Source organism: Canis aureus, chromosome 20, assembly GCF_053574225.1.
Source record: "Canis aureus isolate CA01 chromosome 20, VMU_Caureus_v.1.0, whole genome shotgun sequence".
NCBI classification, from domain to species: Eukaryota; Metazoa; Chordata; class Mammalia; order Carnivora; family Canidae; genus Canis; species Canis aureus.
In genome coordinates, this window is record NC_135630.1 from 30,088,392 (window position 1) to 30,101,765 (window position 13,374).

At 59.0% G+C, this 13,374-nt stretch overlaps 1 protein-coding gene across 24 annotated transcripts in view; it reads left to right on the forward strand.

Annotated features, from left to right (window-relative positions):
• Positions 1-838: 838 nt before the first annotated feature.
• BIN1 (bridging integrator 1) overlaps positions 839-13,374 on the forward strand; it is a 52,520-nt gene continuing 39,984 nt past the window's right edge. For all 24 annotated transcript variants that reach the window (XM_077861297.1, XM_077861304.1, XM_077861303.1 and 21 more), the window contains exon 1: positions 839-998. In XM_077861297.1, the coding sequence (XP_077717423.1) occupies positions 915-998 (84 nt within the window). In that variant the 5' untranslated portion in view covers positions 839-914. The remainder of the gene's footprint in view (positions 999-13,374) is intronic.

Below are 13,374 nucleotides of genomic sequence, written 5' to 3' on the forward strand. Positions count from 1 at the left end.
AAATGGGAATGATAATAGCACCTACCTCCTAGGGCGGTGGTGGTGGCACTTAGCCGAGTGCCAGGCACGTAGTAAGCCCTCAGTAACGTTACGTCGTTGTTATAATAATAATTATTGCCAGCGCGTGGGAAGATGGAGCGCAGGGTCGGCAGGAAACTAGGAGCCAGGGACAGAGCTCTGAAGGTGTCCCAGGGGACCCTGGTGGAAACCTGTGAGTCTGCCGGCCAGGCGGCGGCGGAGCGTCCAGCGTGAGGCCAGCCCCAGCCCCAGCCCCAGCCCCAGCCCCAGCGCCAGCCCCGGCCCCAGCCCCGGCCCCAGCCCCGGCCCCAGCCCCAGCCCCAGCCCCGCGCGCTCGCAGCTGGGGCTCCTCGATTCCAGGGGCGCGCACCAATCTCAGCTCCGAGCCGCCAGTGTTTGAGCGCAGCGGCCTCCAGACAGGTCTCCCCTCCCAGGAGGACCCGCACGTCAGTCTCCGCCCCGGGGCGGTGTCACCGCGGCGTCCCAGGAGTCCCAGTGGCCGCAGCTCTCGCCCCGCGCGCACCGCCCGCGTCCGCAGCCGAGGCCTCCCGCACGCGCGAGGGCCCTTTAAAAGGCAGAGTCCGCTCCAGGGGGCGGGCGGGGGGCGCCGACCCAGCCCGAGGCCCGGCCCCGCCTCCCTGCCCCGCCCCCGGCCCGCCCCTCCGGGTCCCCGCGTCGCTCGGCCGCAAGCTCGCTGGCTGGGCGCACGCTCCGCCTCAGTCGGTCCGCTCGGCTGCCGGGCGCGCGGTGTGGACGAGAGCCGGGCCGGGCCGGGGCGGGGGCCGGGGCCGGGGCAGGGACCGGGGCAGGGGCCGGGGCCGGGGCCGGGGCCGGGGCCGGGGCCGGGGTCGGGGCTGGCAGATCGGCGCCCGCCGCCGGGCGAGGCCGGAGCCGCGATGGCCGAGATGGGCAGCAAGGGGGTGACGGCGGGGAAGATCGCCAGCAACGTGCAGAAGAAGCTCACGCGCGCGCAGGAGAAGGTGAGCGAGCCGATCCCCGGCCTCGGGCGGGCCGGGCCACCTCGCGCACCCCCGACCCCGCGGCTGGGCCTCCCCGGGGCCAGGCGCTGTCGCCTCGGCCGGCCGCTGCCGGGGCCTCCGGGGGTCCGGGGCCTGCGCTCGCAGCGCCCGGGCGCCTCTCGGCCCGCGTCTTGGGCGCCCCCACCCCCAGCGGGGCAGGACGGGGCGCAGCTGTCGCGTCACCCCCCGCCCCGGCTCTGCGTCTGCCCCGTCAGCCTGCAGAAAAGGGGCGGCCCCCGCTCCTCTCCCCGCGCCGGGTCCGGCGAGTCCCGCCCGAGGCCGAGGGCCCCGAAGCTGGGCGGCGACGCGGGCCCCTAGTCCCCCGGCCCGGCGGGCCCGGCAGGCGGGGCGGGCGCTGGCGCTGGCGCTGGCGCTGGCGGACGGAGCCTGCCCCTGCGCCCCCGGGCCGGCCGCGCCCCGGAGTCCCCAGGCTGCCCTCAGCCGTCGGGGGCCAGCGCGCCCGCCCCAGGCCTCCGGGCGCGTCCTGCGCCGCCGCCCCTCCCCGCCCGTGTCTCCACCGCGCGTCCCCGCCGGCCGCGGCACGGATCGGGTTTCCTTCCCTGAGAGGTGCCCGCGGCCTGGACACTCCGGCCGGGCCCCCGGGGAGCGCAGACCGCGCGCCCCTCGGGGAAGTGCCTAGTCCCAGCCGGGGCTTCGCGTTTCCGGCGGCCGGGGAGGGGGTGGAGGCTCCGGCGGTGGAGCCCCCCACCTGCGCGGGGAGCTAGGCCCCCCCGGGGCGCGGAGGGCGCCGTAGGAAACCCGACCCCTCAGTGCCCGGAGCCAGCGGCCGCGGGCGCAGGGGTGGGGGATGGAGCCAGGCTTCGCGGGGCACCCTGACAGCGCAGGAAATGCAGTGTGGGGGCGGGGGGCGCACGGCTCCGCTTTCCATCCCTTGCCACCTCTGGTTCATTGAATTGGATCACGCCAGCCGCTGACGCCACTTCCCCTGCCGACTCGGACTCTGAAATCAAGGATTGCAGAATCTGTGCTCCAGCCGGGTGGTCCCCCCTGGGCCCCCCAGCGGAGCCTCCTTCTCTGTCGCGCGATGCTCGGCCGAGAGTGGGAACCCGGGGACCGGCCAGCCTGCTCCTGCCCGTCTGCGGCTGTTGATAAACAAGGACTTTTGCAGCTGAGACCTGCGGGCTCCCTAAGGATGCAGCCACGTGATGGGAGGGGGCAGCGACCAGAGCTTCCTCAGAGCCTCCCTAAGTGCCCAGCTGCTCATCCTTGAAGTCCCAGGCTAAGGAGATGGGTGGGTGTGGTGGAGGGTAGGACCCTCCGCCAGGCTCCAGACCTGGCCTGCCCCGGCAGCTGTACACCGCCCCCCCCCCCCCCCCCCCCCCCCGCCCTGCCCCGGGCTGCAGGAGGGATTAGAGCAGCGCAGATCGCTGCCTGGGGGCTGGAAGGGCTTCAATAAGCGCCCCTGTTGGGGGGGGGGGGGCGGTGCTGCTGCCCTTGCTTCCTCCACCCCCCTCCCGCCCAGGACTGGGTAATCCATCTAGGTGCCTGGAGCCGGCAGCTCTGGGTTTAGCCCTGGGCTTAGCCGACTTCCTGCTCCTCAGGAGCTGAGGAAGATGAATGGGAAGCAGAAGGTTAGCCGAGTCCCTGCCCCCACTCCACTGATGTCCTACTCCTCTCCTGCTCCCCTTTGCTCTTTGGGTATCTCCTTTGCCCTGGTTGCCTTGTCTCTCCAGTGGCCTCTTTCACTCATTTCAGGGGCTGTAGGCATGAGCTGTGTCTCTTCCTTTTAAGTGGCAGTGTGTCATCACTGACCCCACAGAGCTGCCACCCCTCCCTCTTCAGCTCCTGTTCCAGGGCATGGGCAGTTAGCTGACAGCTGGTCAGCCGTGGACGCTGGCCTTGGTCCGGGGCTGGCCCTGCCCAAGCCTGGGCTCCAACAGACTCGGGTTGTTTAGGGGTACGCAAAGCCAGAGAGCAGGCTTCCTTCAGGACCCTGCTGCAGCCCGTTCGGGGAAGCCTGATGCCCCAGTGCACACCAACCTCTCCCCTTTGCCCTCCTATGGTTCAGAGTCTGGTGCAGCCTGGATTGAGAGCTGCCCCTGCAGCATCTTCTGGCAGTGTTCAGGACCCCATCTAATTCCCATTGCCACTGGTCTCACGGGCACCCCTGCCCCTGTCCCCACCCTGCCTCGGCCAGATCAGTGTGTCATGAGGACGATTCCAGTTGTGTTGCCACAGGAGGGCATTTCCTGACCAGGGACAAGCAGGACCCTTGGTGCAGGACCTGGATATTATCCGCATAGGTAGGGGGGCCTCGTCTCTCCTTTTCTTCTTTCCCAGTTACCTGCGTCTCCCCACAGCCCAAATATCCACCAGGGTTCAGAGGGTGACTGTGTCAAGAAAGGCTTGCCCTCTGGTGCCTGTGGAGCCAGTTCTCTTATGTCCCCAGCCTAGCGCGTCTCTCCGTGGGTCTTGGCTGGGCAATACCCATCTCATCCTCCTCCCACCCCTGTATCCCTCTTCTGGGTGCTCCCCCTGATGGGAGGGCAGGTCTGTGTGTGTGGCCCCGGCCAGTGCAGGTGTGGAGTGACTGTTTATGGACAAACAAGTGCATTTAGGGGCTTGGCTTTGGGAGCCCTGATGCAGGCCTGGGGGTGGGCTGATTTGTGCTGCATGCTTCTCTTTTTTCCCCAAGTTCAGCAAATCCTGCCTTGGACATGTGCTGTGTGCCTGGTCCTGGGCTGAGCCCAGGGTGCAGTGGGGAGCGGGGTGTGCATGGCTCTGATTGCTGTGCAGCCTACTTTTGTAAGGTCCCATGGCCTCTGGCTGTGAGGAGGCATGAGAGTGTATTGGAAGGGTCATCAGGGTCTGAGCACTGCTTGCCTCCTAGTACCTGGCTGCCTCAGAGTCCTGGGGTGCAGAGCGTGTGCCTGGAGCTGGGGCTGGGGGGGTCATGAGGTCATCTTCCTATTGCATTTGGCTCATTGGACCCTCTGTAAATGACTCTGTCCATTTTTGGGCCTCAGTAGGGTGGCTGGGCAGAGCCAATGTAGGGTGGAGCCTGGGTCAGATGACAGAGGATTAGAGGTTGGCCTGCTGGGCCCCTTGGGGGAGGGGCAGGTGGGGCAGAAGGGACAGCTGGGTGGGAGTGGAATCTGGCCTGCTGGCCCTTGCGCCTGAGGCCTACTGCTTAGGAGTCCTCACTCATGGAGCATGCGTACTTGAGGGAGGCCAAAGCTGGGCTGATGATAAGCACAAGGAAGAAGGCTGTGGCGTGGGGTGGCGGGGGGGGGGGGGGGTGGGGGGGAGTGGGGAGCGTGGAGGGTGGGAGTGTGTACTCTTTCTGACTCCCTGAGCCAGCTGGGAGTGGGGAGGCCCAGCTGGGAGGGGGCAGGGCCCAGGGCTCACCAGAAGAAAGGTGCAATGGCAGTTATTTATAGGACCCTGACACATGGCCCTGATGGCACCATGCTTGTCGGGTGGTCAAGGTCTCCTAACAAAGTAGCCCTACCAGCCTCAGCTGGAGCCAGGCCTGTACAACCAATCCTTACCCTCACAGCAGCCTTAAGAGGAGCCGACCACATAGAATAGCAGGTGCCCTGGGAGTGGGGCCCATCTGGGTCTGCAGGAGGGCCTGTGAGGCTCCAGGCTCCTCTTACCTCCCTGCTTCCCCAGGCCGCAGCCAAAAGTTGGTCCTTTCCCCCTGTATTCTGCATTTCTCCTCATCCTGGTGTCTCTCTCTCTGTCCCTGGGCATCTGAGGATGCTTCCTGTCCCTGTCTCTTGTCTGTGCCCACATCTCACCCAATGGCACCTTTTCCTTGGCCTCTCTCTATCTCCTTGATCCGTGTCTCTTTCCTCTGAGCTTGCACATGGCTTTTGTGCTCTCTACCCCCAGAGCAGCTTCTCCTTGAACCCGAGTTATTGGTAGAGATGGTTCACCTTGCCTGCTGGAGGGGAGGTTTCTGAGCCAGGCATCATCAATGGTAGGGTGTCTGTGGGGACTCAGGGGACATTTGGCTAAGGAATGTGGGCATGGAGAGGTTGGAGACATAGACTCCAGACTTCCCTGAGCTCCAGTGGGCCCTGGCTGGGCTGGGGCCCAGGGATGAGCTGAATCCCCACTCGGTAGAGTCTGCTGGCTTGTGCCAGGACTCAGAATGAGGCAAAGGCTGTTTTGCCCAGGGGCCTGCAGAGAAGGGTGTGCTGACTGGGTTGCATGGGGCATGGAGGTGTTCTGGGAGGATCCATGTGAGCCAACATGTGGGGTGAGAATGAGCACAGGAGACCACCTGTTCACTTGAAAAAAAGGAACAGGCTGTGTTGGGAGTGGTAAGAGGTGGCTGGGTGGTAGCTTTGGGCCAGATTTGATCAAGTCGTATGGGGAAATCTGTATATCTCTTGGATTCTCAGAGAAGCCACAGTTTGGATTCTTCTCCCTTCCCCACAGATGACCCCTTCAGGAGCCCCTTTCCCATCTCCGACTTCTGGCAGCCGGCCAGGTCCCTACCCCTGGACTAGGCAGTATTTTATTTTATTTTATTTTATTTTATTTTATTTTATTTTATTTTATTTTATTTTATTTTATTTATTTTTTCATGAGAAACACAGAGACAAAGACACAGGCAGAGAGAGAACAGGCTCCAGGTGGGGAGCCTGATGTGGAACTTGATCCCAGGACCCCAGGATCACAACCTGAGCTGATGGTAGATGCTCAACCACTGAGCCACCCAGGCATCCCTGGACTACGCAGTCTTGATCCAGCTTGTCCCTTGCAAGGGACTTGGACAATGTGAAGACAATGCTTTTGCCTCTCCCTCTTGCCTTAACCCAACACCAAGTCTTGCATGGTTCTGTTTCCATCATGTTCTGGAATCCCTGGGTCCTACCCTCAGCATTAGGCCTCTTTCCCACCACAGGAGAAACGACTACAAGGTCATGTTGGAGAGACAACACACATGTTCTTGGCAGGCAGGCAGTCCTCAGTTTCCCCATCTAGCCAAAACCTTGGGCAAGGTGCAGGACCTTCACGTGTAAATTGGGGCAATAATGTTTCCTCTGCATGTGTTTGTTTTGGGGAGTAAAGCCTTGGACAGTGCCCAGCGCACAGCCAGTGCTCACTAAATGCCAGCCCTGTGGGGCAGGGCAGTACAATGAAGCCACTCTGGAGCCCGCCGTCCCTGCCTAGGCCTTTTTCCCACCCCTCTCCCTGTGAGTGTCCATTACAGGCCTGTATAGACAGCTAATCCCTGCTGAGCCCTTAGCTGATCAGGGCTTATGATGTCCCAGTCCCCGGGTGGTTGTGGTGGTAGTGGTGGTGGTAGTGGTGGTGGTGGTGGTGGTGGTGTGTGTGTGTGTGTGTGTACAGGGGCAACCTGTAGCAGGGGAGGGAATCAGACAGTTCTGGAGTGAATCTTAACTCACCTTACACATAAACCCAGTGGCTCTGGGTAAGTTTCTCCCTTCTCTCTGGGCTTCTTTACTTTGGCCATCAGTTAAGTGTTGGGAGTTTGCTTATTCATTCTTTTATCCATGAAATGAACCCCAAATACCCACTATGTGCTGGGCACTATTCTAGGGACCGGGGTACAGGGCTGAACAAAACCAAACCCCACCCTCAGGGAGCTGACATTCTAGGTGGGAGGGTGGGGAGGAGCTGGTAAAGAAACAACCATGCTGGCAGTAATGAAGCAGGAGGTGGTCTTTCACTTTTCCTCCATGGATTCTGAGTGGCAGCTTCTGGTCTCCAGGTGAGAGGGCACCTGGGGGAGGAAGGCTTGCTATTGGATGTCACCCTGATATGTTGTGTTTTTCTAAAGCCTCTTTGGCAAGTCTCCTTTTGGAATTAAAAGTACAAAGAAGAGGATGCCAATGCTAAAACCACCCAGCAAGGCACTGACAGAGGACTGGCCCGGGCAGCTTGGAGGAGGCCGGGCAGGGGCTCCAGTTGTAGGATGTAGGATGGGGAGGACAGGAGGGTCCCTGAAGGAGGAAGAGGGAGACACCGCAGATGGCGCACAGGCACTTGTAAGACTTTTTAGAAAGTTGGGTTTGGATTGCTCCACAGGCATTACTGCCCTTGGGCAAGTCTCGTTGACCTCTCTGAACCTGTTTCCTCACCTGATAGAAGTGGCACGTGCCATGCGGCCTGCTGTGCAGGTTAAGTGGACACAAGCAGGGCTCATCATTCCCCAAAGGAGCTGGTCTTGCGCCCTGGAAGGGGTACTCATGGGAACTGGCTGGCCCTGGAGCTCCTGGGGCCTCCCCAAAGAGGCTACCACCTCCCAAAGAGGCCACCCACTTGTGGATGGGGGAGCAAAGCTGGCTGTATGCTGAGGGCTGACGGGTCAGGGCTGGGCAGGTGAAAATGGAAAGGCAGACTCTTCTTGCTCTAAGGGAAGCCTTTGTCAAATATTAACTTAATAATAACCGCCGTGGGTATTGTTTTGTTTTGTTGTTTTTTTAAAGGCTTTATTTATTTATTCATGAGAGAGAGAGGCAGAGACATAGGCAGAGGGAGCAGGGGCTCCCCTGAGGGGAGCCTGCTGTGGGACTCGATCCCTGAATTCTAGGATCATGCCCTGAGCTGAAAGCTTAACCGCTGAGCCATCAGGTGTCCCACAGCCGTGGTTTATTGTGTACCTTCTGTGTGCAGGTGCTCAGCAGAAATTCTCATCCCCACTGCAACCAGGTGAGGTCATGATGATTCCCACTGAACAATTGGAAGAAACTGAGGCTGAGCAGTCGTGTGGCTTGCCCGTGGGCTCTCCTGGTCAACTGTCTGGCTTACCTACTGTGTCTTTGGGGAGCCATGCAAATGAAGTGCGAATCTCTAATGACCCCTCCTGATCCCTCCTGACCAAGAAGGTGTTGTCTCTTCCTGATCAACTGACAGATTTGGGTCCCCAAGACCTTCCTCCCCCATGAAATGAGATTTGAGGGCCCTTGTCCCCCACTGGATCCTTACCTAGATGTGACCTTTACCCTTTCGGGGTGTGTAGGGTGAGGGGACAGCCAGAGGTTTCTGGATGCCATCTAACACAAGAGTTTGTGCAAGCCAATGAGGACAGATGAGGTAATGTGGTGTGTATGTGAGTGTGTTTTCCCAAAAATAAAAGCTGCATCCAGTTCATTCAGGATAAAGAAACCCTCTTTATTAGGAGAGTTTGTCTCCTTTTGTTTATGTTGTTGCAACAGTGTTTCTTTTATAAAGTGATGTTACTACTATTTTTTAAAAATGTTCTTGGGGAGGAAATAGTCGTGCAACTGGCCACACACACACATGCACTGGCAAACACAGAAGTCTTTTGCTGGAGTGGAATCTAGTCTGGGACCCGCTGCCCCTGGGGAGCTTGTTGCCCACACCTGTGGACTGGCTCTGTGGAGTGGGAAGGCAGCTCTTGTGGGTCCAGCTTGAGTGTGACCCGTGGTCGTCTGGTGCAGGCCCCCTAAAATATCTGTTCTGTGAGGCTGAGTCCTGCTCCTGCAGTGGCTGTGGCTTCTCCAGCTCAGTGCACAGTGCTCACATGGGTTCTTTAGGCAGGGCTGGTAGAGGCCCAGGAGACCCCCTGGGATATCAGGGTACAGGATGGTTTTCAGGGTAGGGCAGCTGGAGCTGTGGGATTTCAGCCCTTCAGGGAAGGCCTTCATATCCCTGCCTGCCATAGGCCTTTCTGAGGGACTCAGGCCTTGCTGCAAGGTACCACCTCCCACAGGAGAATGGTCCAGGACTGTGGTGGAGCTTCCCTGAGCCTGGGGCTGCAGCGCCTGGGCGCAGAGACTGCAGTTCTCAGGAGTGGGCTGTGGCCCTGCTGGGCAGCCTTGCCTGGCTTTAGGCCAGATGCGAGAGAGGGCTTGTCCTGAGCCCTCTGCCAGAGTCTTCTTCCAGCCTGAGACAGCGTTTAGGGGCAGAAATGCCAGGATGGCTGACCTTGGGGTCTATGTGGTTTGCTGGACCATGACTTCACCATTACGGCCAGTGAGCCATTGCCCTCATACCCATTTCCGCTCCACTCTTTGCAGGGCTTCTTCCCTCCATTTCCTGGGCCTCACCTTCATGCCCACTGCCCAGCAGATGGGTGGGAGTGGGACCCCAGCATGGGCCAAGAGTGGGAACTGGAGCTGCAGGCAGTGGGGCACACAGAGAGCCATCTGTGGTGCCCTGGGGGTGGGCCTTTGTGCCTCCCAGGCTGTGTCTGAGCCTGGGGCGGCAGCCAGGCCCTGGAGCTGCCCCTGCCCTGCAGCAGGGCAGTGAGCCGCAGACGTGTCTGCCTCTGCAGGGTGAAGGCCGCAGCATCTCTAGGCTGAGCCCCACGGGCTGGGAGTGAGTGGGCGGTTGCCAGCAGCAGCCACCACAGGGCTGCAGGGAGGGACTCTGCAGCTGCTCCTGCTGGGCCCCTGCGGCCTCCCTGTGCTGGGGCTCCCAGAGCAGCTTCCTAAGGATGTCCCTGCTGGCTCCTTTTAGATGCTAAACTTACTTTTTTTTAAAAAGATGTTATTTATTTATTCGTGAGAGACAGAGAGAGGCAGAGACACAGGCAGAGGGAGAAGCAGGCTCCATGCAGGAGCCCGATGTGGGACTCGATACGGACCTTGAGATCATGCCCTGAGCCAAAGGCAGATCAACCACTGAGCCACCCAGGTGCCCCCAGATGCCTCACTTACATTCAGTTAGCTTGGTCAGGTTGTGATGATCTTATTTGTCCTGGCTGTCATTCTCCTGTTTGTGGCTTGCCCACCGTGGGCCATCATGCGGAAGTGCTGAGGGTACTGAGAGAACCTGCTCCTGTCCTCAAGGAACTCCCAGTGCTCATCACAGCCCTGGGGAGGGATTGAGGCAGGGACGCTAGTGCCTGAAGAGCTTCTCATCCAGCCTGGCCAATCATGGAAGTCTCCTCAGAGGAAGCACCTGAGCTGGGTTTGAAAGGCAGAGGAGATAGGTTGTGGGGTTGGGGAAGGATGTTTCTGGCAGCCTGTCAGGGGTGGCTAGAATGTGTGTGAGTGAGGGTGGTTGGGGTGAGGCCCGAGACTGAAAGGATAGGTGGGGAAGTGCAGACCCTGGAGGCTGTGAGGGACCCCAGACCCCTGTGTGCCTCAATCTGCTCACCTTTCTTCCTCGTGTGTTGTCTGAGCCATTTGCCAATTTGTCTTCTAGACTGGGCTTAGCCGAGAACCTGGTGTCTCACTATCCAGGGCTGATGGAGCCCCTGGCTTTCTGGGGAAGAGGAGGAGATCTGGGTGTGAGGGTCAGTCCCCTGAGGGAATGACCTCAGGCTTGGCCAGGTTAGGATCCATCTGTGCCACTAGGGGTCTGGGGTAGGGCTGCCATCCTGAAGTCCAGTCTCTCAGGGCTGGGATCACAGGGGCTGGGTGATAACTGTTCCCCAGGCTTGCTAGAAAGGCACAACATCCTATACTCCCCACCTCATATATATACATGCTTCTTTATTTGGGGGCCCCAAGGTGACACTCGGGGGGTGATTGCTAGGCTTAGAGAGTTTAACAGCTGGGAGAGGCCATCAATGCATCAGTTCACCCCTCTCGAAGGTACCCCTGTGTCCTGCCCTTTGTGGCCAGGCCATTGGTCAGAGCAGGAGAGGGCCCTCAGGGGAGGAGGGTCCTCAAGGGAGGAGGGTCCTCCGGGGAGGAGGGCCCTCAGGGGAGAAGGGGTCATGCCTGCGGGTGGGGCCTTTGGCTGTGCTGGGAGAGTGCTGGGAGAGGAGTGGACAACAGGAATAGTAATGTTGGTGATGTTGTAGAATGGAGGCTCAGTGGGTGGTGCTGGCTGGTGAGGTGGGTTGGGATTTCCACTCAGGCCTGTGGCTGGAGGAGCCATCAGAGCCCTTGGGGCCAGAAGGGGGATCAGGTGACGGGACAGCCTTTGTCAGACCAGCCCCTTTTCCAACAGCTGCTGCTGCTTTCTTTGGACCCTGGGTCAGCTCAGCCTCTCCCCAGGACTGTCGCCAACATGCCTGAGCCCTGGATGAGCCTGGGCCCACCAATGGCTACTAGGGACAGACCTGGTACAGGAGACCTGGGCGGGGAGAGGCCCCTCAAGGGGAGCCCCGCTCCCCACTCCCATCCACCATGGCGCCCCTATTTCTGTGCTCTGGGATAGCATCCACTCTGCCAGGACATGATAACTATCTTGGGGCCAGATATAGGTGGTGGGTGGATGCGGGTGCTAACCTGGAGCCTGGAACACTAGCAGCTGGGCAAAGGCAGAGGACAGATTGATTAGGGGTTAAGAGGTATGTGTGTGGGACGCCTGGGTGGCTCAGTGGTTGAGCAGCTGCCTTTGGCTCAGGTTGTGACCCCGGGGTCCTGGGGTCGAGTCTCTTCGTCGGGTTCCTGGCATGGAGCCTGCTTCTCCCTCTGCCTGTGTCTCTGCCTCTCTCTCTGTGTCTCTCATGAATACATAAATAAACATCTTAAAAAAAAAAAAAAAAAAAAGATGTGTGTGGGAGGAAGACAGGCCCTAACAGAGAGGAAGCAGTGTGGCCCCTGTGACCACTTGCATACTCTGTGGTCCAGGGCAAGCTGCACCCCCATTTCCTTCTCTGTAAATGGGAATGAGGGTTCCTGTTCCCATGGGCTTGTGGAGAGGACCCAGGAGGAAGTGATATGATCGGAGCCTGGTCCCTGGTGGGCGCTGACACACAGGCTTTTTTTCCCTGGGAGCATCTTGGGGAAGCCCCTGAAAACCCACAGGTATGGACCATTCTGGCTTTTGTGTTTTGGGCTGTTTGTTTTGCTTATGACAGGATTCTTGAAATTGAACTGTGGTGTACCTCCCCCCTACCCCTTTTTTCCTGTATTGGCTGAAAAAGCTAAATTGGAAGCAATGGTATCATTTCCTGGAGGACAGAAGTCAGAGCCCCCTGAGCCAGAGCCCAATTGAATGAGGTAGGGGAAGGACAGGTGGTTCCAGGTACGCTGTGCTTTCAGGGACCAGATGAAGGGCATGGAGCATGGGACAGAGATGCTGGGTCTCCCATGATTCATTCATTCATTTGAGCCTGAGCTGCAACAGAAGGGCCTGGCTGGGCCTCCGAGCCTCAGCGTGCCCATCTGGGAATTGAGAAGGATGAGATCCTCCTCTCAGTGAGATAAGGTGAGCTCTGGGACTCTTATAAGTGCTAGTGGCAGAAATGTGTCCCTGCTGGGTCTAGAGGATTCTGCAGGGGAACAGTCATCTTATCTCTGCAGCATTGTGCAATTTATGAACAACCCCTACACCCACCTTTTTTCATTTGATTCATTGTCTCGCTGACCTGTGAGGTAGGCAGATCTGGGTTATGGTTCCATTTGGCAGATGAGAGCACTGAAGCTCAGGAATCTTTGGGATTTCCTCCCTTCCAGTCTTCAGACTTAGCCGTAGGTTGGCCGTTCACAGATGCTGCCACCCCCATCACTGAATCCAGAGTTGGGGGATACTTTTTCTTTTTTCTTTTTTTTAAAGTAATTTCCACATCCAGCTTGGGGCTTAAACTCAGCTCCCTGAAGTCGGGAGTCCCTTGCTCTTCCCACTGAGCCAGCCAGGCCAGCAAGGCTCTCTTAGGGCGAGTCTACTGAAGTGACCATGTACATGCCTGTGCCTGGTGTGTGTGTGTGTGTGTGTTGGGGAAGATGAAGCTGGCCGGTGGTTGCCCCAGGAGACTGGCATGTCAGAGTAGAAGGTGAAGCTGCAGAACTGGCCATTCACTGTACTGGGGTTTCCTCATAGCCTGGCATCCACCAACGAACTCCATGAGAGAAGGGGGAACCTGGTTGTCCCCAGGAGTGAAGGGACCCCAGAGGGTCAGATTTGGACAGAGCTGGTCTGATCTGTACTCCTCAGGGAGCCCAAAGGTAGAAGAGGGGGCTGAGCTTGGGCACCATAGCTCCTGCCTCCCACAAAGAAAGAGTTGGGGGTCCTCTGACAGGAGAGACTTAAGGATGAGCTAATGGCAGAGGGCGTGAGCTGAGCACTGATCTAAAATGAGAAACAAAATCCACAATTAATTGGAGGCATTTGCTGAACCTGGGACAGGACCCAAATACTGTTGTTTTTTTGAAACTTAAACATAAACTGAGCCCGGGGGTTATTTATTTGCTCCCCCTCCCCACCCCACAAGACATTCTAGCAATCTGTTCTGGCAGTGGCTTGGCTGAGCTAGAATGTCCCCGCCTTCCCCATGTCGACCCCTTAGCCCTCCTAGTTGGGTGGACCATGGGTCTGGAGGAAGCCACGACCAAATGGGGCCCCAGGCCCTTCACGGAGATATTGGGGGTGGCCCTGCCCTGGATCTGGTGGACTGTGGGGGGCCCCATCTTCATGTTTGATCCTGGCACTGCTGGTCCAGGACACTGCAGAAGCCACCTTGAGGAACAGCTGA